Below are 25369 nucleotides of genomic sequence, written 5' to 3'. Positions count from 1 at the left end.
ATTCAACCATAAAGAATAAAGAAATTGTGGCATTTGCTGGTAAGTGGGTTTCTGGAGACTATTGTGCTGAGTGAAATAAGCCAATCCCAAAAAACCAAAGGCCAAATGTTTTCTCTGATGTGTGGATGCTAACACATAGTAAGGTCTGTGTGTATGTGTGTGTGTGTTGGTGGGGGTGGATAGAAGTTCATGGATTAGACAAAGGAGAATAAAGGAAAGAGAGGGGGAATGGGAATAGGAAAGAGAGTAGAATGAATTGGACATAACTTTCCTATGTTTGTATATGAATACACAACCAGTGAAATCGATTAAGTTATACTCCATGTATGTTTGATATGTCAGAATACACTCTGCTGTCATGTATATCTAAAAGAACAAATAATAAATGAAATCCCTCACAACTCATTAGCAGTTAAGCTGGCATGGTGGTTGCTAACCTGGGGGGGAAGAAAATGAAAATTTTAAATGAAAGCAAATTCTATGTAAGTGTGAGTTTAGATGAGTTAAAACATGATTTTTAGGTAAACAAAAGGAAATAGAAATGTTCTGTTTGATCTGATACTTTCTACCTTCTGTTTTCTTTCGTTTTAGGAAAGGCTAGTAGGAAAAACCAGAAATGGAGAGGACCAGATGAAAATATCAGAGCAAATCTTCGTCAGTATGGTCTAGAGAAGTATTACCTTGATGTTCTGGTTTCAGATGCATCTAAACCTTCCTGGAGGAAGGGCACATTTTTTGATGCCATTATCACTGATCGTAAGTTTATTTTTATACAAAAGTAGTAGTGGGATTAGTTTTTTAGTCATTCGCATTTAAAGTACAAAATGTGCCAGCACAACGCAGGATGCCAACTGGTACTAGTACTCCTCCTGCTCCCAACTTGTTCACTTAGGAGGGAGGGGAAAATTATTAATGTAAGGTCGTTTTAACTGAACTAAGTAGTTACAGGTTTTCTGTATTTTTTTTTTAAACAAATGTAATGACTTACCACCTGTTTTTCCCTTCAGCATATTATTTTTTGAGGCATTTGTTTTTATATTGACTAATCGATTGTTAGCATACTAACTAGAACTAAAATGTCATTTAGAGTTATTACATCAAATCTCAAAGAAGAGCGTTTCAGGTATCTCATTTCTGCACATTCTAGCCTCTGAGGTTTTGTTGTGCCATTTTCACTGATGTGTCCTTTCTAGACTTAGAAGAAATTGGAGTTCTGTGAACCACCAGACTCGTGAGCCCAATGAGCTTCAGAAATATGAACGAGAACTTATTTTCCATGCCTCATGAAATCTTAGGAAAAAGGAGGTTGCCTCTCTAAGACTAGATCTGCCTATTTATTTATTTATTTATTTATTTATGGTGCTGGGGATTTGAACCCAGGGCCTTGTGCTTTCGAGGCAAGCAGTCTACCAACTGAGCTATATCCCCAGCCCTAGATCTGCCTTTTTAATAGTATTTGGCAGTAAATCTTTAAGAAGTAGAAAAGTCAAGAACCAACTCAGTCCTGTTTGGTTCTTTAATAATTTAGATGGCTTCAGATCTAATAGAGGATAAACTGTCAAGGCATTACAATGTTGGTGTGACACTCTTCTGTCATGTATAACTAAGAAGAGCAAATAAAAAAAAGGCAGTGTGAATATATTTTATGAAAATTTGGTGACTTTTTATTAGCAATTTATTTGTTCTCCCTCTATGTATGTATATTTATCTAAAATACATAATTTTTTTTCCTGATGAACTTGAGAATAAGTTGTATACATTGTGGCCTTTTACCTGTGTGCTTTAGTGTATATTTCCTAAGAATAGGAATAGTGTCTTAGAGAGCTAAAGAGTTATCAGTTTTAATAAATTGATACAATACCTTATTCTAAAGATTGTCATCCAGTTTTGTTAGTTGCTCCATTAATATCCTTTATGGCATATTTTTTTCTCTTGAGTACAAGACCACTCCAGAGTCAGTTATTGGAGTTAGTAATAATATCTTTGGGGGCTCCTTTATTTCTGATATTTTCACAGCCTTACTCTGTCTTTTTTTTTTTTTTTTTTTTTTTTTACTTTGAGAATTTAGTTTTTTTTTTGAGTGTATACTTTTTTTTTATTGTAAACAAATGGGATACATGTCATTTCTCTTTGTGTACATGGCGTAAAGGCATACCATTTGTGTAATCATAAATTTACATAGAGTAATGTTGTTTGATTCATTCTGTTTTTTCCCTTCCCCCCACCCCTCTTTACCCTCTATACAGTACTTCCTTCCTCCATACTTGCCCCCCTCCCTAACCCTAACTCTAACCCTAACACTATGACATAAACATTTTTGAAAACAGTCAACTTTAAAAGAAAAAAATTTTTTGTTGATGAATCTTTACTTACTTTATTTATATGTGGTACTGAGAATCAAACCCAGTGCTTCACACATGCTAGCCAAATGCTCTACCACTGAGCTATGACCTCAGCCCCCACAGTCAACTTTTTACCTTAGATATTCTCAGTTGTAATAGTGCATAGGTGATATTGCATCCTCTGAGTATCTTTACATTTGGAGGCACATTGTATCTATCTGCCCCTCATCAGTGATTTTTTTCACTATTGCTTGTTTTCTATTTAGCTCCATATGGCATCAGAGAATCTACGAGAAGAACAGGTTCACAGAAAGAAATACCCAGGGGAATAGAGAAATGGTAAGTGATATTTAGATATGATGAGTTACTACTTTGAGAAGCATGTTTCTTCTCTTTAATTAACTTCAGGGATCTTAAAATTTTCACTGATTTTGTAATTTTGTTTCTTTGTATAGTCCAGAAAGCCATGTTCCTGTTTCCTTGAGTTATCACCTGAGTGATATGTTTTTTGACCTGTTGAACTTTGCAGCTGAGACCCTCGTATTAGGTGGAAGACTAGTCTATTGGTTACCAGTGTATACACCAGAGTATGTAATTTTAATTTTTTCTACATTGTTTGCATATCTAATGTAATTTTTCCCTTACCTCTAATTTTTTTCAAGGTATCTTTGAATTTAATATGTATTGCTAGTCGTTGTTTACCTACATAAGTGTGAAAAATCATCCCTTTCCTCTTATTGATTAGATTGTTCTGACCTTTCTGTATTAGGACTGGGCAGATCATAGGCTATGGGCCAGGTGGATTTCTCAGCTTGTTTTAGTAAGGTCCTTGAGCTGAGAATGGTTCTTACACTTTTAAAAAGTGTTTTAAATATACGCAAAAATGAACATGTGACAGAAATATATGTAGTTCACAAAATCCCTTAAGTCTTAAAGGATTTTTTCAACAAATTATTAATTTTTATTAGTTGCTAGCTTATTAGTGAACTTAGTTTATCTTGGGTTTATGCTAGAAAAAGGAACCATTTTAACTATTGCAGTATAAATCATACAAAATCTTCATTTTTTGTAAAATAACACAGTAGCAAAAAGAATTTAAGATCAAAGTGATCTGTAGGCTTCATATACTATTCTTGCTTCTCAATTAAACAGTTTGGAATTAGTTTATTTATCTTCTAATGAATATGCAGCTTTTTATTTAGGCCAGGTACAAACATTGTAGCTTAGCATAGATTGGTTTTAAGACTTGTGTTTCTAGTGCAGTGAATGTGAGTGTAGACTTTTAGTCCTACTGTTGAATTAACTTAGTCAAATCCTGTTATTATGTATTATATTACATATTTTAATTACATTAAGGTATTACTAAAACACAGGACATTTTGAAAACTACAGTTAGACATAATAAAATAAAATACTATCCAAAAGCTCGGTTGCATTTGAAAAGTTGTCAGAACTAATTGTAAAGGATTTTCTCATTGTTTGGTGATTTTAATTCTAGTGAAGAAACTATGAGTTGCAAACTTCTGCTGTTTTTCCTCTTGTCTAGACTCTCCCTAATCCAATACATCAGATTTTTTGACACTGTCACAATATCTTGTATACTTTCACCTTTCCACCTTAGCTTATTCTGTTATAACCTTTCTTTTTTTTTTTTTTTCTGCTAGTAAAATTCTAGCCATCTTCTAAAGTGAAGCTTAATTGTCACCACTTCTTTGACACTTACCATTGTTGCCTCTGTACTCTGTGGTTGATACTTACCATTCATAGAGACTTACTATGTAATATCACTATAATCTATTGGTATTTTGGGGTTTATTCAAATTTTTGACTACTTGCAAATGATCCTGAATATCTGTGTTCTATTCATTTAGGACAGGGCACAAGTTTGGCTCATGTGTGTTTGAAGTGATGGTTTCACAAAGCAACCGAGTGATATTGTAGCTGTTTGCCCAGGTTCAATTAAAAATTAAAATATTAAAAATGATGACTAAGAAGCATAATAACATGCCCTCAAGTCAGATTTGGCAATATATTTTAACTGTGGTTAAGTGAAGTGGTGGCTCAGATCAGTGAAGAGAACATTTTCATCTCTTATCTAGGAAATAGCAAAGAGTGATTACTTAACTGTTTTTATTGTTGTTCTAATCAGTCCAAAATCTGTGTCTCAATTGAGAAATGAAATTCTAATGACATTTGGGAAGTAATTGAGACATGAAGATTCATTAGAAAATGACTCAAAATTGACCTGTGAGAAAGCTATTTTTGGTTTTTTAAAGTTGAGATATAATTTATAGTTCATAAAATTGCCCTTTTAAACTGTACATCTCCATGTTCAACCATTATAACTATTTAATTCCAAAACATTTTCATCGTCCCAGAAAGAAAACCCGTATGTGCTGGTAATCACCACTCCTGCCTTTCGCAACCACCAATCTGCCTTGCGGATTTGCCTTAGGTTTTAAATAGGTAACTTAGATTGTAGAGGGTAGTAATAACAGAATTAAGATACTTTTATAATAGCTTAAGCAAAGTACAGATTTATGTGTTCTAACAGTTCTCAAACAGTCTATTGGTATGAATAATATACTAGTAAATAATATAGTGAAGAATTATTTAACAGATTTTTTTTATATTTAGTATGGTATTCTGGAAATATACTTTTCAATTGGCTCATTAACATACAATTAGCCCTCCATATCTGTGGAGTTCACCAACTTTGGATCATAAATAGTTCCTCCATTCTTCTTTTACCCCCTCGCCCACTCCCCCATTTTGTATCAGCATCTACTTATCAGAGAGAACATTTGACCTTTGTTGTTTTGGGGATTGGCTTATTTCACTTAGCATGGTAGTCTCCAACTCCATTCATTTACTTCATTTGTGTACAATGAATCAAAATGCATTCTGCTGTCCTGTACAACTAAATAGAACAAACAATAAAAAAATATAGTTAGACCTACTATAATTGTGTCTTAATATTGTAAGTCATCTATAGATGATTTTAAAAATACAGATCATGCATAGGTTATATGCAAATATCTCAGCATTCCCATATCCTCTGGATTCTCACATCTGTATAGGGGTCCTAGAACCTCTGTCCCACAGATACCAAGGGAGGACTAGATTAGTGGTCAAAACAAATTATTAGTGATAGTGACGATGTTTCAAATTATTTTTCTATATGCTTAAAATCAAAGATTCAATCAAAAAGATAATGTAAAGCAGGTAAATATGTTCATGTGCTGTTAAGCCAAATGCTGGAAATGTTGTTTCAGCAGTTTAACATATTTTTATGTCATAAATGTTATTTAAAATTACATTGGTTATATACCTTGAATTTGGCTTATAAATTTGTTTTTGGTGTTATGTATATAAATTTGTATATTTTATAAATATTTTATGTTTATAAATCTGTTATAAATATATACTTATAAATATTTTATATTTGTTTTATATTTTATATAGATATATATAAGGAATATAAGCATAAGGAATTTTTTTCTAATTTACGTTTGTATATATTTTAGTGTAACTTTATTTATTTTTTTATTGTTTTGTGGGGTACCAGGGATTGAACTCAGGCACTTGACCACTGAGGCACATCCCCAGACATATTTTGTATTTTATTTAGAGAGAGGGTCTCACTGAGTTGCTTAGCATCTCAGTGTTGCTGAGGCTGGCTTTGAACTCTTGATCCTCCTGCCTTAGCCTCTTAAGCTACTGGGATTATAGGCATATACCACCACGCCTTTAGTGACATTTTAATAGAAATACTTAACATCAGTTTTACTAGTAAATAAAAGTTTTATTTTTTTTTCCTCCTTAAAAAAATGTACATTACGAAGTTTAGCAAACACTGTTTTAGGCACCCACAGACCCTATAGTTTACACATTTAAAGGCAAAGCTATATTTTCTGTTCTCCGCTTCTCATTTTATTCTCTTAGCCATGGTATAGATTATGTACCCATATTGTAAGTGCTTTCTATGAAGATTGCAAATTTGCTATCAACTAATTTTTTAAGAAGTACGTTACATTTCTGACTGTATAGAGAACATAAAAGCATTATTAGATTAAGTGAAACAGAAATGGTCATAAACTTCTTGTAAAGTTCTAAGGAAAGAGTCAGGGAATAACTTGAAGAGAATTGCTCCCACTGATAATAAAGTGAAGTTGCAGTATGAATGTTACTTGGTAAGTGGGTGGTGAAAGTTTTGAGTATGTGGTTGAGGTAATGAGGGAGAGCTTGTTGAAGGTCAGAGAGACCTGGCAAATTCAGGAAGAGTGGTAGTGAAGGTGATGTTGACATGTGAGAACAGCTAGCTGAGGTCCTGTTTTTTAATCATTACCTTCTCCATTTTGTATTAGAGCATTAAAGTTACCCATATAATAAATGTGTGTATAGACTATCCAGAAAGATGTAAAGATTTGCAAAGGAAAACTAAAAACTGTCAATCGTACCTGGTGAGTCCCTTCCCTGCTATTATTCTACGATCTATTTCAGAATTTTGTTCCATGTCTGTCACCTGTTTCCTCTGCCAAGATTGATACCAACAGCCTGTGAGATACAAGGTTATTAACTACTGCATCTTTCATGTTTTAAACAGCACAATCTCTACCACCCATTGTCCTGGCTTCACTTTTACTTTCTGGTTAATGTGACCAGATGACTGATGTAATCTAAGTGTTTAGTTTATTTGAATAATTGTATAAATAACTTTAGTTCAGTTATTTACAAATTTAACAGACATCTCAAGATGTCATTATAATTTTGCAGGTGCACTTCATTTTATAGGGGAAAGTGTATACCATAGTGAATTTTATAATTTGACAATTTATAAAAGTCGCAAACCAGTCAGTCTGTCATGAATGTTTAGGGACTGTAGGTGTACATCTATCTGTCTTATCTGCTTTTGTGGGATCATTTAGTATGAAATCATGTATTTGTGGTTTAAATATTTGGTGTTCTTCAATAAAATGTACTTGGTTCTTTCTCATTTTCTTTTCAAAGGGTAAAAAAGTAAATGCATTTTTTATGTGGCAATATTAAAATGCTTTGCTGTTAAAATACAGGTAGGCTCTTTATGGATTCTGTGGACGGTTAGCATATGTGGAATAAAATAGTACTCATATAGAGGGAGAAGACTCCCTCACCACACTGTTTAAATCCCCATAACGATCCTGTTGGACTACACATGTAAATATTCGTAATAGTCAGATGTTCTTTCTTCAGGTACACTGAAGAGATGGTACCCTGGCACCCTTGCCTGAAACTCATCAGCAACTGCGAGCAGAGGCTTTCTAGTCACACATCAAGGCGCTTGATCACAATGGAAAAGGTGAAGAAATTCGAGGTAAATTGCTGGAGTATTTTTAAAATAAATTTTGGAAGAATCAAAACTAGAATTTTTTTATATTGCTTTCCCATAGTAGAATTTGTAAATGTTAGTCCTTGAGTTTTAAAAAATTACTGATGAGTTCAGGAAGAGACAAGAGTTAATGATATTTGTGTCATTTGGTTTGAATTGGAGGGTAGGAGTAGGATATAGAAATTGAATAGAAGAGAAATAGAAGTTGGCCCTAAATTCTCAAGCTTCATTTGGCATCCTTGTTGCAAAAGTCGACTTGATTGCAGAGTATAATAAACAGAATGTTTCTTTATATGAGGAGAAAGTAAGACCCAGTCTGTGAAGACCCAATATTCATATTCATTCCCTCTCCTCTCCTCCCTTCTTTCCTTTCTTCCTCCTCCCTCTCCTCCCCTCCTCCTCCTACTTCTTCTTCCTCTCCTCCTACCTCCCTCTCCGTCTTACACACAACTCATTTAAGCTTGAGAGAAAGGAATAAAACATGTTATTTCCTATCCAGATCAGAACTGATATGAGTAATGCCTCATGATGGAGCTTAGTTAGACCTATAGATGCTTTTTGGGCTTTACTTCTCTGGATTGATAACAGTCTAGATGAACGAATCCACCTTTGCTTTGCATTGGTAGGGCAAGCAGAAGTGCAGGATGGTAGTGCCTGAATATTTTGTCATACCCATCTCTACTCTATATTTTCATATAGTTTACATCTTAAGGATCTTTTATAGTAGAGAAAACTATTATTTGTACAGTGCCTTTTGCAGACATTATTTTACATCTTTCTTATTTTTGTCTTTCTTATTTCCATTTACTGTCTCTAATTTAGATCTGTACATTTGGTTTATGTTGACTGACTCCCAAATGATCTCTGTCCTTCACACCTCATTCTTATCTGTTCAATAAATTTTCCTAAAATGCTGCATTCATTATGTCACTTTTGTATGCAAAATCTTTGAGTAAATAATGTTCAGAATTTCCAGTATGACATAATTATCCTCAGTGATCAGGCTTTAATATGAAGTCTTTTCAGAAAACTAAGATCTACATTATATAAGTTGTTGATCGGTGTGTGTGTCTGTGTGTACCTACATTCATATACACATCTACATTCATAGACATATAGATATGTGTAATGTGATTAAAATGAGAGTGTATGAAAGTAGTTTTTAAAATAAAAATGCTAGAAGTTTATGTTCAAACAACATATACTTGAGATGGTATCTTGTACTCATTCTGTTAATGGTATAATTATTTAGCATGTTAAAATTTATATTTACCTTTAAAGAAATACATTCATATTAAATACTTTGCTTTATAGTAATGCCTTGCTTTTTTTCAAATGATATTACTAAACTTAGCTGCTCACATTTTATACCAGATAGCTTACTTAATTATTAATTTTTTTTTGAAAATCAAATCATGTTCCAAGGATGATGATCTACCATTAAACCTTTAGAACATTGCAGATCAGAAATTTGAATAGTGGTCTCCATATTGTTTGACACAGAGACAATCTTTCAAAGTGACAATTTTAAATACCCAACATATATTTGGCTAGACATTAGAAGCCCTTTTCTCTTACTATCCATTTTTTAAACTCAGTTGATTGGCCAGTACTGGTCACTCCTGCTCTAAAACCCACTGCCTGTTGCCCTGTAATATGTTGAATGCTTTGAGCTGGTGAGTTGCTTCATCTCTACTGTATCCCCATGTTTCTGCACCTACTAGCTGAATGGTCTGATTAGGAAGAATCGGTTGTGTTCCCAGAGCTGTCAATGCCAAGTAGATTTGTTAAAATAATTATATAATGTAATGAAATACTGTTAGACTAGTGAAATAGGAGTATAAGGATGAGGTTGTCATTTCTATAAAAACTAAATTGAGTGCTTTGAAGACAGGATGAAGTTAATTGCTAAAACAAAACAAAACAAACAAAACCCCATGAATTGGGAAAGTGTTGAAAAACAGTGATACAGTGATCACAATCTAGGTTTCTAATCCGGATTGTTTTGTAATTATCTTTAGATTTTCGTATCATCTTATAGAAGCCAAATTGAAAATCTTTATAGATTGAATTATATCAAAAGATTGAAAAATCAGTATATACTTTTTAAAGTTAAATTAAGATGTTTATGTATTTACAAAGCAAATATAGGTACTTTAAATTACAGATTTATTTTCTCTTAGTTCTGGAAGCTGGAAGTTCAAGATCAGTGTATTGGCAGTTTAGTTTCTGATGAGACATCTCTTCCTGGCTTGCAGATGTCCACCTTCTTGCTGTGCCCTCATATGACCTATTCTCTAGGCCGTCCCACCTTTGGAATCTCTTTTTCTTACAAAAAGACTAGATCTATTGGATAAGGCCCCACCCTTCTGACCTCTTTTAGCCATAAGTACCTCCTTAAAGACTCCATCTCTAAATGGAGTCACATTGAGGATTAGGGCTTCAACTTGAATTTTAGTGGGGGGCAGGGGGATACAAGTTAGTTCATAATGCTATTAGTATTTATTACACTGAATAAGAGGCTTCTGTCGTACATTAAAGTATGCTTTTTTCTCCTCTTCCACTCGGCTACTTCTCATGTACATACTTGTGTCCTGATATTTGGAGGAATATGAGGCATTTGATAATATTACAGCTGTTAGAAATCATAACATTTAATGTAAATCCATTTGAGTTAGTAATAATAGTAACTAATTTTATGTGCCAGGTAGATGAGCAGTACTTAGAAAAAATAGAACTATTACCTTTAAATTCTGTAGTGGTGTCCATGAATAATGTTCAAAGAATTAGGCAGATGTGGAGGAGATTCGTTAATAATTAACAGAGGCACAGAGTAAATCAGCCATTTCTATGCTAATGAAAATTTGAAAATTTAAAAACTAAGATTCATTATGGGCTAATTTTTTGCGGGGAGAGTACCAGGGATTGAATTCAGGGACACTCGACCACTGAGCTCTATTTTGTATTTTATTTAGAGACAGGGTCTCACTGGGTTGCTTAGTGTCTTGCCATTGCTGTGGCTGGCTTTGAACTTGTGATCCTCCTGCTTCAGCCTCCTGAGCCGCTAGGATTACAGGTGTATGCCACCACACAATGGGCTCATGTTATATTAGCTTTCTCCTAAGTTTAATTTTTTTTAAGTCTAGTATTTTCCTTCAGATTGATGATATTTCCTCAAGGAAATATATTTCAAACTCAAGGAAAAAATAGGCCTTTGAGGTTTTTTTTTTTGTTCTTTATTAAAACAATAAATAAGGCCATTCCCCTTTGGTATTTTTAAACCTATGAAGGCAGAATTGGTTTTGTCTGGTTTCCTTTTGTCATGTTACTTTTGTCCTTTTGAAATTGAGTTTTAAAAATAAGGAAAAGGCTAATACTCAATTTTTTGGAATAGTCTTCATGTTATGACATCAGATTTAATCAGCGAATTTGAACTAGTATGGAGTTTACTATAACAGAAAATACTTTGTCATATTAAATAAATCATGTTTTATTTTTAATTACTTCATTTCTACCTTCTGTTTGTATGGAGAGGAATGTATATAATTGCAGCAAGATCCCAATTCTTTATAATGCAAGTGATGACATAAAATTGTCAAATAGTTCTCACATGTACCTAACAAATTATTCTCAGACTTTTACAACATTGTTGATTTTGGCAGTGGAAGACTATTAATTATAGATTTTTATACTTTTGTGTACTATGTTTCTTCATTTTTGATTTGTCTCTTGTTAAGTTTAACGAGTATAACTTTTGGCCCACTTAACATGTTGTTATAGAGTATTTTCCCTTCCTCCATTTAAAATGTAGACACAAATTCTAAAAAATTATCTAAAGAATATGGATATTGTATACAACTTTATATATTATTGGCAATAGTTTTCTTGCTTATTTTATATAAGTAGCTAAGAAGAAAATTCTTTTTTTGTTATTAAAATTGCTGTTATTATTTGTTCTTTTTAGTTACACGTGATAGAATATTTTGACATATTTATACAAACATGGAGTACATCTTATTCTAATTAGGAACCTAGTCTTGTGATTGTACATGTTGTGGAGATTCACTGTGGTGTATTTATACTTGTATGTAGGTGAAGAAGAAAATTCTTGATGATCATGTTAAAATTATGAAGATGCCTGATAAGAGCTAGTTTGTTGTCATTATTCCTCATTGATATATTCTGGAAACTAAATAAATGAAAAGTGTCCGAAATTTAGGATTTTGAATTTTATAATGCTTTAATATTTACAAAACATTTCTATCTATTTGAGCTTATTATTTTACCCGTTTAGAAAAGAGGAAGTATACTAGGCCTATTCTAGACACTTAGATGGTTAAGTGCAGAATTAAGACCAAAACTACTCTTTACACTTGAAGTTTGATGTCCTTTTCCTCTACATTATGTTGCCTTTCTACCAAAACATATTTCTACCTTTAGAATATACCAAGATTAAAAAGTACATATTTTAGGATCTGGAGATGTAGCTCACTGGTTGATTGCCAGTAGATTAAATTCCCAGTCAACAAAAATAAATAGACAAAAGGTTAATATTTGTGAATAGCATGTTGCTGATTTCTTTTAAAGATAGTCTTTTTTGTCCTTTCTTTTTTTCCCTTAAATTAGTGTTTGTCATGGGGGCATGGCAGAATGGTTTATTGGAGTTTATTTTCCCTCTTGCATGTACTGAATACTGCTATATATGCTGTGGTCACAGTGGTTACTACTGTAAAACATTTTTTTTCATATAAAATTCATTGGATAAAAGTACTGATCTCCAAAGATGTCTAGAAAAATCCGAATATAAGTATGATACTTACGTCTTTGATGAAAGGTCACCTAAAAACCGTACTCTCTCAACCTCTTCTGCCAGAATCTACTTGTGCACAAGAAAGAGTACCCAGAATGGTCCTTTTCAAGACTTTTTTGAGGTCTTTTTAAAAAAATTTTGCAACTTTTATGGTCCATTGTGTAATACATACTGGTTTAAGTACAATTATTTTTCATTACCATTGCATTAAGTGAACCATTATGTGCCCCTTTTGTATTGTGGCTTGTTTACCTGACATGCTACCTTATTCTTGCAGTCATTTGAGAAGTACTGAAGTCAAGGTAAATTTAATTCTAGATAGTATATGGATATTAGATTAAAATTGTTATATTGTGTAAGTCAGGGTTTATTTGTTTTTTTATAGCCACCAAATATAGTAATAATTTAAGGAACATTGGAAGGTCATAGTGGCAGGTATTGAAAATTTATATGATTTTTTTATTTTGGTTGAATTAAAGGATCCAGTAACATGAAGATTCTGCATGCATTAATGAGAATGGAGGGTGTCCAAAATTTAGGATTTTAACTAAGGACTGAAAGATTTTGGAGCTGCAAAGGAAAAAAGAACTAATAACATAAAAAACATAATATATTTTAAATGAGGAAAGGCGAGAAAAGACATTGAAAACATGACTTTGTATGACTCGAAGTGGAAAAAATGAGCATGTGAATTAGGCCTTGTATTAAAATGATATTAATGTTGCTCATCATACACTGTGGTGTTTTGCTGACGTAATGCTTGTGCCTGTTTTCATTATACATTATCCTAACTTAGGATGAATGTCATTAGTTTGGGTTTTCTTTGATAGCTATTTGAATTAAAGATAGTTTCATCTAAATGGCTTTTGCTTCTGAACTATTTTGTGATTTTTGCCTGTCTCTTGCCAGCACTCTGCATATTTTCCTTTTGAGTAGAACTATGAAAGATTAAAGATTATGTAGAAATATTTAAATTATACAGTACCTTTGATAGGATATAGATGATACTTACTGATAAGAAAAATAAGGCAAGGTGACACGAGAACATTAGTAATTGAACATAAACCCAGTTAGGTGTTCATACCATCAGTATTTATTACCATCAATCCATGGTATGTGTGCACAAGAAACTTTTTAAAAGTATTTTGTATAGGAAGTCAGAAAAACAAATTTGCATTATCTATAAATTTTGTTTTAGCTTGTGGCACTTGGAAGAGTTTCATGGAAGCAGGGTAGGAGCTTGGTGATGCTGCATACCCTGCTGCTTAAATTCAGTTTTCAGGTTCCTGTAGTCTACTTAGTTCCAAATGAATTTGCTTTTGCTGCTGCTAATGGTACTTTTTTTCTTGAGTTTAAATCTTGGAGGATCTGTCATTTTTTTCCCCCCATATCTCTGAAACTAAATGATTTTGCCAAACAGACTGGACTTCCTTGCAATGCCATAATAACAGTTTCAAATTATCATTTCTGGTAAATCAAGAAAAAGCAAGTCTCTTCCTCACCAGCATAAGGAAGGGCAATCAATGAAGATAACTGGTTCCTGCAATCTGTGATGCTGTTTAGATATGACTACTTGCAGGAACAGGAAATTCACTGAAGGTGGAGAGAGCATGAGGCTCCATCTCTAACACTTGCGTTTTAAGCAATGATAGTAGAATTGATTTTAAAATACAGTGTAGAAGGCTGAGGATGTAGCTCAGTGGTAAAGCACTTGCCCAGCATGCATAAGATTCTGGGTTTAATCCCCAGCATTGCCCAATAAATAAAATACAATATAATGGAGTCTTGGGCTTAGGTTATTTGCAAAATATAAATATGGTTCAGGGATTCCAAGGTATGTATGGTTTAGGGAAATGAGAAATTTTGGTGTGAAGTCACTATAATCTTCTGAAGCTTTTATACTTTTTAAATGAGTGACAGTTTTTCCACTTTGTATTTTTCTTTACTTTTTGTATGATTCTTTGTCTTAGAATTCTTTCTAGGTTTTTTAAAATTCAAACATGAACTTGTATCCTCTTCCCACTCCATGACCCTCCAAAATTTTGCCAATATTTCTATATATGCTAATATTTCTGTATCATCATGATAAACATAAATATGTACAATGCTCTTTTTATAATTAGAAATTATGTGCTGAGTGCTGGATGTCAAAGTTCAATAGTTAATTGTTACTCATTTCCATAACTCTGGATATGATGATTTTAATATGTATTAAAATATTTTCTTAGGCTTTAGGTAACAATATCTTTCAGAATATTGAATTTTTTTAAAAAGAATAGAAAAGTGTAAGAGATGAAGATTCTTAACCTTACCTTGTTCTCATTAATAAGGCTAGAGATTTCTCTTAATAGTATCAGATGCCAGACTTTTGACCTGCTTGTCCTTGGTTTGGAAATGGCCCAGTGCTGTTTATAGTTGTGTAACTTTTAGCACAGTGGTTTCTATAGCTACTGTCTAGTACCAGATGTAGAACAGTGGAAAGCTTTGATAAGGAGAGTAGAATTTTTAAACAAAAGCCGGACATGGGTAATTACCCTGAAGTTGAACTGAGACCCATTATATTCAGCACTATCATTTACATTTCATTTTACTCTCTGCTGATTAAAGAAAGAAAATCAACCTGCTGTTTTTCTCTTCCATCTCTTTGCCTTCTTCCTTGCACTTTATTGATGAGTGCATCTTATAGCTTAAATCTATTTCATGAACCCTAAAGTCTTGCTGACAAAAGAAGATGAACACCACCAATCTGGTGGCTTTCACTGTGGTGACAGCATCATTGGTTTTCACTTATCATGGAATAAGTTTCATAAGCCGTTTGTATTCAAACGTTTGCAATGAAATTGCTGTTTTGTATAACTGCTGTCACTTTGTGAATATAAATGACTTATGGTTAATACTAGTGAGGTAGAAGAAATTGCTATCTCATTATCAGGAATTGTCAGTGAGTAAAAGGACAACTAACCTTTAATAAAAATAGAAGCCATTTGGTTTTCTGCTGAATGACTTTAGAATCCTGCAACTTCATCTTCTAGAAAGGGGAAATACATTTTTTCTATACAACAGTAATTTTATAAACTGATGATCATCCTTAGGTGTTTTCACTGAAGTTTTAGGGTTTCTATAAAATTCACTCTTAAAAGGGACACCATGAGGTAGAATTTTGGCTTTAGTCAGAATATGGGTAGGGAGTGATGTGAGATGAGACTTAAGAGTTGAACAAGTAGGCAGTTTACAGTAGAGGATGAACATGGAAGTGGGGAGAGAGTTCAAGAAATTCATACCCGATGACTAAGTTTTTGTTGAGTGTTAAGAAACAGATATTGTAAGCATTTGAGGACAAGTGAAATTTCTGTGAGAAATGGGACAGAAAGCTAGGTCGTTTTAACAATTTTTGCATTCATATACCTTTCCTATTTTGTTTATTTTCTTTCCTTGACTTGACTATTATTGTCCCTTAGGGGAAAGCCATGACTTAGACTACTTCTCATGTGTTCATGGGATCATTTGAGTGAGGTGTTGAGGCTAAACACACTAGGCTTAGTCCTTATCTTTGTAGTACATCAGGAGGAATGGTCACCCTGACGGGTCCAAGCCAGTGTGCTGGGTTTTAGAGTTATCTGTGAGAACAGGAAAAAGTACTCACTTGAGGAAATGGTGCTTGAGGCAAGAGAGGTGAGTAATTTGGTAGGGAAGCCATCATTTTAAAGCAAGGTACAGAGTCATAAGAAGAGTTGAGGTGTGTACAGTGAACCCTGGACACTTCCTCCAGACTAGATTACTGAGTGTTTGAAAGATGATCAGCTAGAGATGACCTGGAAAGCTACAAGGATGCCTAGTGTTGAAGGACCATACATACTAGTTTCAGGTTTATTCTACCAGTGATGGCAAGCCTATGAGGGATGTTAGAGTAACAGAAAATCATGTTTTGTAAAGGTTATCCTAGCTTGAATGTGTAGGTAGATTTGAGTTGTAGAAAGATACCTGTGATACCAATGAGGAAGCTCCCGGCATGGTTATGCAAGATGATGGAGCTGTAATCCAAGAAAGGTGAAACTGGGCATTGTAAAGGACATGATGGAGTTGGGAGTACTGGAGAGAGGCAGTTGTGGCAAAATTTGATGACTGATTGGATAATTGGATTGAAGGAGATCATTGAGGATGACTTCAGAATTTGGGGACAGTTAAATGATAGTAGATTTCTTGCATGTCTTCCCCCCAAGAACAATGATACAGTGCCACTTTCCTCAGTTGCTTAAATAGCTTCCTACCTAACTTCTCTGCTTTTGCAAATTCTCCCTCCACTTCATTTCCTGCACAGTGGATAGAGTATCTTTCAAAATGTAAATAGATAATGAAATTCCTCTGCTTAAATCTCATCAATGACTTTATGTGAAATCTACAATAAAATTCCAGATCCTTCATCTAACCTCCAGGCCACCTTGATCTGTCTCCAGTTTCATTTTTGTACCACTTTCCTTTTTGTTCATCAAGCCTAGACCACATAACTACCTTTCAGTTCCCAGAATGAACTCATCTCTTTCCAGTCTCAGAGTATTTTAGATTGGGTTTCATCTCCCTGAAATGTTTTTTTCTTTCTGTAGATTTTAATATCCTTTAAGTCTCAGATAAATGTCACTTTCTTAAGGAAGCCTTTCCTGTCCCCTTACTCCCAAATAATACCCTTTTCTTTCCAATGTTTAATCAGTTTATGAATGCATGTTTAGATGTTTGTTGTTTGATGTCTGTCTCTCCCACCAGTATATAAGCTCTGGGAACTCATAAACCTTGACCCTTCAGTACACCATTAAACAAATGTTTATGGAATGAATAGTAACTGTTCAGTGATTATTTTGGGTCCTTCTAGAATAAAAACAATCATATTCAGCAGTATTTAAATCATCCATTTGAAGGAAAAGTAGGAACGGATAGTTACGATTAGCCAGACATTTCCTGTTTGAAATACAATGAGTTTTATCATTACCCTGACATTACTCTTCAAAAATCAGTGGGGCAGAACCATTTTAATCCTATGGTGTGCCTAGGCCTCATTTCTCAGCAGAGGCAAACCAAAACAGCAACTGAATTGACACATGGAAAACCTCGATTCTTTCATTTGGGAAGGAGGTGATACAAGAGAATGGCAAGTTTCTGAGAGAAGGTAGCAACTAGAAAGATGGCTCTACCCACGTGGAGTTCTCAGTGAAGAATCTACTTTCTTTACAGTCTGAGCAGTTTATGATACTCAGTTTGAGAAACACATTGAAAAATATTTTGTGGTATAATCCAAAGTGTTTTTAGTTCCACCTAAAGCGTCTGTTTCAAATGTGCTACAGAACGTACTTTTGTTTCTCTTCTTGAAAATATATTCCTGTTAGATTAAAATTTTTGTATTATAAGTAACTGAAATAGTCTTTTTAGTGTCTTTTAAATTCTTTTTAATGTTGTGTTGTTGATGTAGTTAGTTATAAAAACGAAGGATTAACCTAAATATAGACTAGTACATGAATTGTTTTCATTCCTGTTCTGGGGAGTGACTTGTAATTCTAGGTTGGATACAGATGAGTTATATACTGTAGAATCACTGAGGTAAATATTTGTTTATTTCTGCATCAGTCTTTAAACATGAAAGGGTATAAATAGATGCTGAGGGAATAGGCCAACCTGTTCATGTGGGGGCTATGACTCTGGGTGTGGTGTTTATGGCAGTTAAGATTTGCAAAGAGCTAAGCAAACAGCCCTCCTTTAGATGTATGGTCTTCTCTGCTATAAACTTCAGTCCACATCAGGAAATCTTATAAAGAAGGATTTATCTGCTTCAGCCAGCAGAGGGTGGTATACACATAAAAGTGAGCTAGTGATTTGTGAGGCTTCCCTTGGTTTCTTTGGCAACTGTAGTAGGATTCCTAGAGTGGTTTATGTTTAGAATTAGCCATACTGATAGGAGGAAATTGGTTGGGTGGGACAGTGGTTAAAGGGGTTCTGTCTAAAAATTTAGATCTGAAATATGTGCTACCATAATGTTGTTCAGTGAGGAATGTCCTCTAAATGTCAAACTCCATTTTGAACGACCCACTAATCTACCATGTGGGAAATTAACTCTTTAGACATTGTTTTGATGTAGTTTCTACTAAAAAAAGAGAAACATAATGAAAAAAGCATGAGCTTTCAAAGTTCTGGCAATGCTGCTTACTAGCTATGTGACCTGTAGCAGATTCTTTAAAAGTCTTCAGTCTTCATTTCCCTATCTACAAGATGTAGATGATAAACTGCTATGAAAAGATATAGAAAATTAAATAATCAACTTATGTAAATCACATAGCTGTAGCAAATATATATTTCTTTCTTGAATCAGAATTTATTTCTTATAATATTTGCAATTGCTGGTTGTTTTAACAAGGATAAATGAGAGGTCTGAAAGCTGTATATTCCCATTATGTAGCCATTGTGGCTAGTACAAATTTTCCTACAGAAACTATTAATTTCGGGTTAAAGAATGATAAGCAATAGTAGAAACAAGTCTTAATATTTTATTCATTTATCCTTGATTACTACCAATAGTTAAGAAATTTGGGGAAGATGGTCTTTAATCTTTCATAGTTTCCTCTTGTGCCATTTCCTAATTCTGTGTATGTTTTTATTTTACATCAAGCATTTCTTGTTTACTAAAAATGGATAGAACTCAGGCTCTATGGTGCATAGATGATACTATGATTCATAGTGGTAGACAGATAAACTCAAAGCCAAATACTGGGGCATGCTTGAATGAATGAGGGCCATCAAAGATTATATAGTCTGAGGATGCTATTCTCCTTTTAAGCAAACACTTGGCCTTTGAGATAGTGAATTGAACAAAATCAAACCAAAAAAAAAAAAAAAATGCAGATATTCCTGGTGGAGATGGGGAGGGAATGTGAATAGAGAAAAGCCTTGAAAAGGTGATGAAAAATATGTGGAGTTGAATATCATCATCTCAAGTGTGAGCTGTGGTCAAGTATACTAAAGATAGGATGAAAGACAGGAAGAGAAAAGAGAGAACATATTTAGTTTGCTGTTCCCTTCAGCATTGAGGTAGCAATGCACATTCAGAATATACCCAGGCCATATGAAATATAGTATACTGTATGTAGCATAGAATATTTCACACAGCTTGGATATGTTTTGAACATGTATTGTTAATAAGTGTGTAGTATTTCTGTGTGCAATAGTATGTATGTGATGATACATGTTAAACCAAAATACACTAAGGAATATTTTATGAACATTTTATGAACCATTACTTTTCTACCCAGATGAAAGTCTCTGGAGTAGCTGGCTTACCTGGAAGCAGGACTTATGCTGCTGAATGACTCCTGACAGATCCTTGACTGCACAGTGATTTGAAGCCTTTGGATTGTACAGGAGTTTCTTTATGAATGTCCTGCTTCACAATCAGGGGGCAGTGTGTCTTGTAGAAAATGACATTCCAATACATGACCCAGACATTCACACTGACATTCTCTACTACCTGAGAGAGAAAGCAAGTAAAATTCCTTCCCAGAAGTTATATTCTAAGGTTAATGGTCTGTCCCAGCTTTTCTAGTCTTTGCCACTGTGTCTTGTGGCATTGAATAAAACACAGTCTGTTAAGGTGTTATTTTGCTTTTGCTGTATTCTAAGGGAATCTTGGGGTCCAAACTAGTGAGATAAAGAATGTTATAGATAACAGATGTTTTCTTCATAACCATTAACAAAGGCTTTAATTGTTATTTGGGGATTTTTCCGGCTTCTGCTTGTTCATTTCCTGGCTCTGATTCTGATCTTTTATATTCCCTATTCTTTATTGGTTGTTTGCCCTGTATTTCTCCTTCATGTCAAAGATAAGCAATTTTATTAAGGTCTTTCTTTAGTCTGTGAGGGAAGCCTGTCTTCAGTTGTGCTTTGCTTTTGTTCCTTGTTTGTTCTTGGGGAGCTGCATACCAGCAACCTAGGTCAGCACCTGGGCTGTATCTGTCCTCCAGAGCCTCAAGATTCTTTCCTACATTATCTTCACTCCTGTAGCTCTAGGATATTCCATGGAATCATCCATAGTATTTTTTTGAGCAGGAGGTGATCTTGAATGGCCTATAGAGGCCCTGGGGAGACAGAAGACTGAAGGGCAGAGCTGAGAGGGACTTGATTGCCTGACTTGACTATGTTCTAGTTCCTCTTGTACAGGAAAGACCATTGAGTGAGATGTCATTCAGCAAATTGATGTGTAATTGAATCTAGCAGCCCAATGTTAAAGGAAAGCCTGAGGATTGGGGAAAATTTGAACTGTTTGGATTTTTGTCAAGGGGTGGCTTATTAAATTTGTGCTTTCATAAGTTGAGTTTGGTCTCTATGACAAGTAGACTGGAGAAGGAGCCATTAAAGGTAGGGCAACTGGATAGAGAAAAAAGAGGAGAGATGAGGAAAGCCTAAACTAGAGTACAGCAATTCCGGGTGGAAAGAAGTGAATTGGAGATATATAGGATACAGAAGCTAAGGTTTTAGGACTGACCAAAATTGGGAAGAAGAGAAAGAGGAGTCAGACTCAGGTTTATGATTTTGATGACAGGGTAGAGAATGATGAAGAGAGCTGTGAGAAGATGGAGATGGAGGCATCAGGGCAGAGCTTAAAGATATAGCCAAGGAAAAACATTTCTGCTAGGATTAAGCTGATGTAGCTCAGGAAGTGGCCAAGTTTTCCAGTGATTTTATGACATAAGAACAGAATTTAGAATACCTGGTGGAGTAGTTGATGGCATGTCACTTCCTTTCCTTCAGTCAGACTTTGATAAAAGTTAAAATGAGCAAGTTGGATGCTGGAACGTTGTTTTCTACTGCTGTTGTCCTGAATACAGTTCTGAGATGTGGACCAGACTGGGATCTGCAAAGTCCGCCATACTCCTAGGGTTACAATATCCCTGAGCATCCCTGTGGCTCTTTATATCTCCTGGTATGAAAATGTTATCTCCTTGAAATATGTTAATAGAGAGAAGTTAATAAAACTTCAGATCCAATTCTGTTCCTCTCTTGGTAAGCAGCTCAGCTACCAAACCTTACTTCATTACCAGTTTATTCCCAGAGCTATTGCTGCTTCCTGAGTTGGGAAAAAGTCCTCTTGGAGAAAACCTCATTAAATTGTAGTTAAGCATATATTCTCTGGAATCAAACAGAACTGTTCTCAAAGCTGAGATCCGCCACTTACCAGCTGTGTTATCTTAGGCCTAAATTCTTAAATAATTCCTCATCTGTAAAATGGTTATGATTGTGTGCATATTATTTAAGAGTTGATGATTTTGGTCAGAAAGTACATAAAAAGTATTTAGTATAGTTCTGGGCTTATAATAAATACTTAGTAAATGTTACTTTCATTTGCTATTTAGTTATATGCTTATAGGTTGACTACATAAAATTTATCGATTGTATATAGACTAAAGTTAGTAACCAGTGGCATGTTTTCATGTGCTTGTGGCAGTTGTAATTGTAACATACTTAGTGCCATAAAATTTAAGTAGCCACCTGTTTATTTTTGATGAACCAAGAAATCTGGGAATGTTTAATAATTTTTATGTGATTTAAAAAAAAATGTGTTACAAAAATAGTTTCTGAATAAACAAATGAGTCAACGTTGTTTTGGCTAAATCTTGGTTTTTATTATTTAGATATGAAGGGAAGGATGAAATTATTCATATCACATAGTAATGTGCGAAAATTCAAAAATATTTTGAGGATTGTTATATTTTAGATGTTATTTTTAGCTACCCTTTTGATACTGAAATCAGAATAGAAAATTAGGCATCATGCTTTACCTCTTAAAATCACATTAATTTATGTATATTCAATATGAATTTTCAGAAGTACATGAGAAATAATATTTTATTTCTAATTAGATTTCCCACCCCCCACAGGTTGTAATGGTTTGTGAAGTTGCGTGAGATTTAATGTTTCCTGCCAGTCTTCCTGTCCCTCAGTTTTCTATGCCAAAATATGTTTGATGTTCTAACCCAGATTGATATTTCCAGTGTCTAAAAGTGTCCATCTGAGCATTAGCCCTTACTTATATGTGAAGTCTAAAAGTGTAGAAATCTCTTGTTTAGCCTAAACATTCATCTGCTGTGCTAGGGAACCTTTATTTCATTCACTGCATATAAACATAGCCCTGAAGGGTTTTATGTGACTGTATGACATCGTACACATTCAGTAATCTTCTGGTACTTACCTTTCTCTTGAGTAGAAGCTTCTTGGTTTGTTCATTCTTATCCATAGCTACGGATGAATTCAGTGTGTGATGAACTAAGAATCAGAAGAAAGTTGTAGTACTGACTGTGTAAACTAGAATAAGTCTCTTTGTCCTTTCTGGGTAGTAAAAGTGTGTGTCCTCTGTGCAGAGTATTGTGAGGATCAGATGAGGTGAAGTAAGTGAAAATATTTTGAATAACCAAGCATGATCCAGATAAAAAATGATTGCATATTTTTTTCATTCAAGTAATAAAGAAAAGCAAATATATATCAGAGTAAGATTTTGCTTAGAGTAAATAACTACATTGGTTGCAGGCTAACTAAAGAAATAACTTGTACATCTTTGTATTTTGGATTTTCTTACCAACCAGAACCGGGACCAGTATTCACATCTGCTAAGTGATCATTTTCTGCCATACCAAGGTCATAATTCCTTCCGTGAGAAATATTTCAGTGGAGTAACAAAAAGAATTATCAAAGAAGAAAAATCCAACCAGGAATGAAAATTAATATTTTGACAATGAAGAAAGATTAAATATCTGACAGAAAAGACATCTGGAGGTGAACTTTTTATGTGCAATCCAAAAAACGTGTACTGTTCTAAGGGTTTTTTTTTTTTTTTTTTTTTGTTAGAACTTAAGGTTTATTCATTTGGAAAATTTGTTTAGTTTGGTTTATAATTGTAATTGATTTACATTGCTACCAATAAACTTTATTGATAATTTCTAAAATCATATTGTATTCAGTGCTTTTCAGGAGGGACATGAAGAGGGAAATGAATTCTTACTGACAAAAAACACAAGAACAGCTAGGACCTGACAACCTAACAAGGTTCCAAAGCATTAAGACCTTGCACATCTGAAGCTCGTCTGTACCTTGGATTTGCTCCTGCATTCCTAAATCTTGACTGTCAGTCAAATTAACTACCCTCAATTTTTGGTTTAGAAAGTAACTGATGGTTAAAAGCAGTAACAACAACACAAATCCTTGATGGTTCCCTAATGGTATTAAGCCTAATCAGTGCTCTTTGAAATAGAAGCTATATTTTTCTTGAAGGAGAAACTTTGCTGAGTCCACATTGTGTCCATCATGGAAATATCTTGTTTGAAAACCACTGCACCCATTAATTCAGGATGCTAATAGCTTTCCTGCCTTTGGTGGTCAAATGTACCTCAGCAGGGCAGCAGTAAATGGATCCCCTCTCTCTAACCAGAGCCTATTTTTATTTATGTTATTATTATTATTTAAGTGTTACTACTGACTTTTATGAACTCACAATATTAACTTACATGGCTTAGGAGCTTGAGAAGACCATTGCTGCCCAAGAAGAGAGTGAGGGTAGGGCTATCTGCTTCGTTCTCCTTTTCTTGTCTCACAGCTCTAGATTTCAGCAGCAGATCTCAAACATTTCAGTGATTGTTTTGTTTGGGTTTCTGGATGTGATTTGTGGCCAATGGGAAAAATCTAAAAGTATTTGAGGATGATTTATTTTCAGTATTTCTGTTATAAACCATCTTATTTAAAATTTTTTGAGGTTATATGGGGGGTAGTATGAAACTTAGTAGCTGACTCAATTGGAATAAGATTTTAGCTTAGCCCTTTTTTTTTGGATTGTCACAAAAATTAGTCCAAATAGTTCTGGAAATTTGCAACATTAATTTTAACCACTTTGTCCTTAAAACATTAAAAAAAGTCAAAATTTTTTTTATTATACTAATTGTCTTCTATTAATGAAGTGAAATAAACTTCTTATTGTGAGGCTTGGTTTCATATCAGTAAGTTCAGTTTCACATTACTGAAATGTTAGACTCAGTAAAAATTTGTAGTTATTTTTAAAGGTGATATTCAGAAATGAAAAAAAAACCTGATCACTTTCAACCAATTTTGATTTTATTGTACAGATCTCAAGCCCTCTCATTCTAAAAAGAGAGACTTTCTGGCATCAGGATCTTATTACTTTCTGCATAATTTATAGGAGATCATTCCCAGGATTGCTTTAGTTTTTTGTGTGACCGCTGTATTCCACATGCACTTACTAGCAGGAATATCACCTGGCAAGATGTCTGCATTTCTGATAGTCCTGCATTGTGAATTTACAGTATAATCTGGGAGGGAAGCCTAGGTGGTCTGTGGACTGGCCTATTTAATGTTTATAATATGACAAAATCTATAATTTTGTTTCTGGCATATATTAAATGGCCATAAAATCCAGACGGTTACCTTGGTGGTGTTTCATCAGAAGTGCCTCCTTCCTGTCCATTCTGGTGAGTACTTTTCTTGCTATGAGAGCTGGGAGGGAAAAGTAGAGTAGGTGGTCTTGGGTGTGTTTAGCTAAAGTGGCTGGCTAATTTTTAAAAAGTTTAAAATCTGCTCAAATTTTCTCAGCCACTTCCTGCCCAGGGTGACCCAGCTTTGAGCTAACTCACCACCAATTTTCTTATGACTAACTCTTTAAGGATTGAGCAATATCAAACTGTTTAAGCTCTGGGAGGTAAGTCAATGTTGCCACTATTTCCATGTTGAAAATATTCATTCATTTATTAAGATCCCCTGTCTATTTGGAAAAATGGTAATTAAAACTAAAAAACCTTGCTTCAGGTTTGTTAG

At 34.2% G+C, this 25369-nt stretch overlaps 1 protein-coding gene across 6 annotated transcripts in view; it reads left to right on the top strand.

The window, feature by feature from the left end:
* The window catches only part of TRMT11 (tRNA methyltransferase 11 homolog), a 56054-nt gene extending 32665 nt beyond the window's left edge, over nucleotides 1-23389 (top strand). For 4 of the 6 annotated variants that reach the window (XM_079148266.1, XM_079148263.1, XM_079148267.1 and 1 more), the window contains exons 9-13: nucleotides 592-756; nucleotides 2609-2681; nucleotides 2798-2929; nucleotides 7575-7695; nucleotides 23134-23389. In XM_079148266.1, coding sequence (XP_079004392.1) covers nucleotides 592-756; nucleotides 2609-2681; nucleotides 2798-2929; nucleotides 7575-7695; nucleotides 23134-23265 — 623 coding nt within the window. In that variant the 3' untranslated portion in view covers nucleotides 23266-23389. Of the gene's footprint in view, nucleotides 1-591; nucleotides 757-2608; nucleotides 2682-2797; nucleotides 2930-7574; nucleotides 7696-12999; nucleotides 14745-21304; nucleotides 21477-23133 lie in introns of those variants that run through there. The other 2 variants (XR_013765266.1, XM_079148264.1) reach the window with 2 other exon arrangements.
* The last annotated feature ends 1980 nt before the right edge of the window (nucleotides 23390-25369 follow it).

Source organism: Sciurus vulgaris (assembly GCF_902686455.1).
Source record: "Sciurus vulgaris genome assembly, chromosome: 7".
Classification (NCBI taxonomy): domain Eukaryota; kingdom Metazoa; phylum Chordata; class Mammalia; order Rodentia; family Sciuridae; genus Sciurus; species Sciurus vulgaris.
The sequence above is the reverse complement of the archived record's forward strand: the minus strand, read 5'-3'. Positions and strand labels throughout refer to the sequence as shown.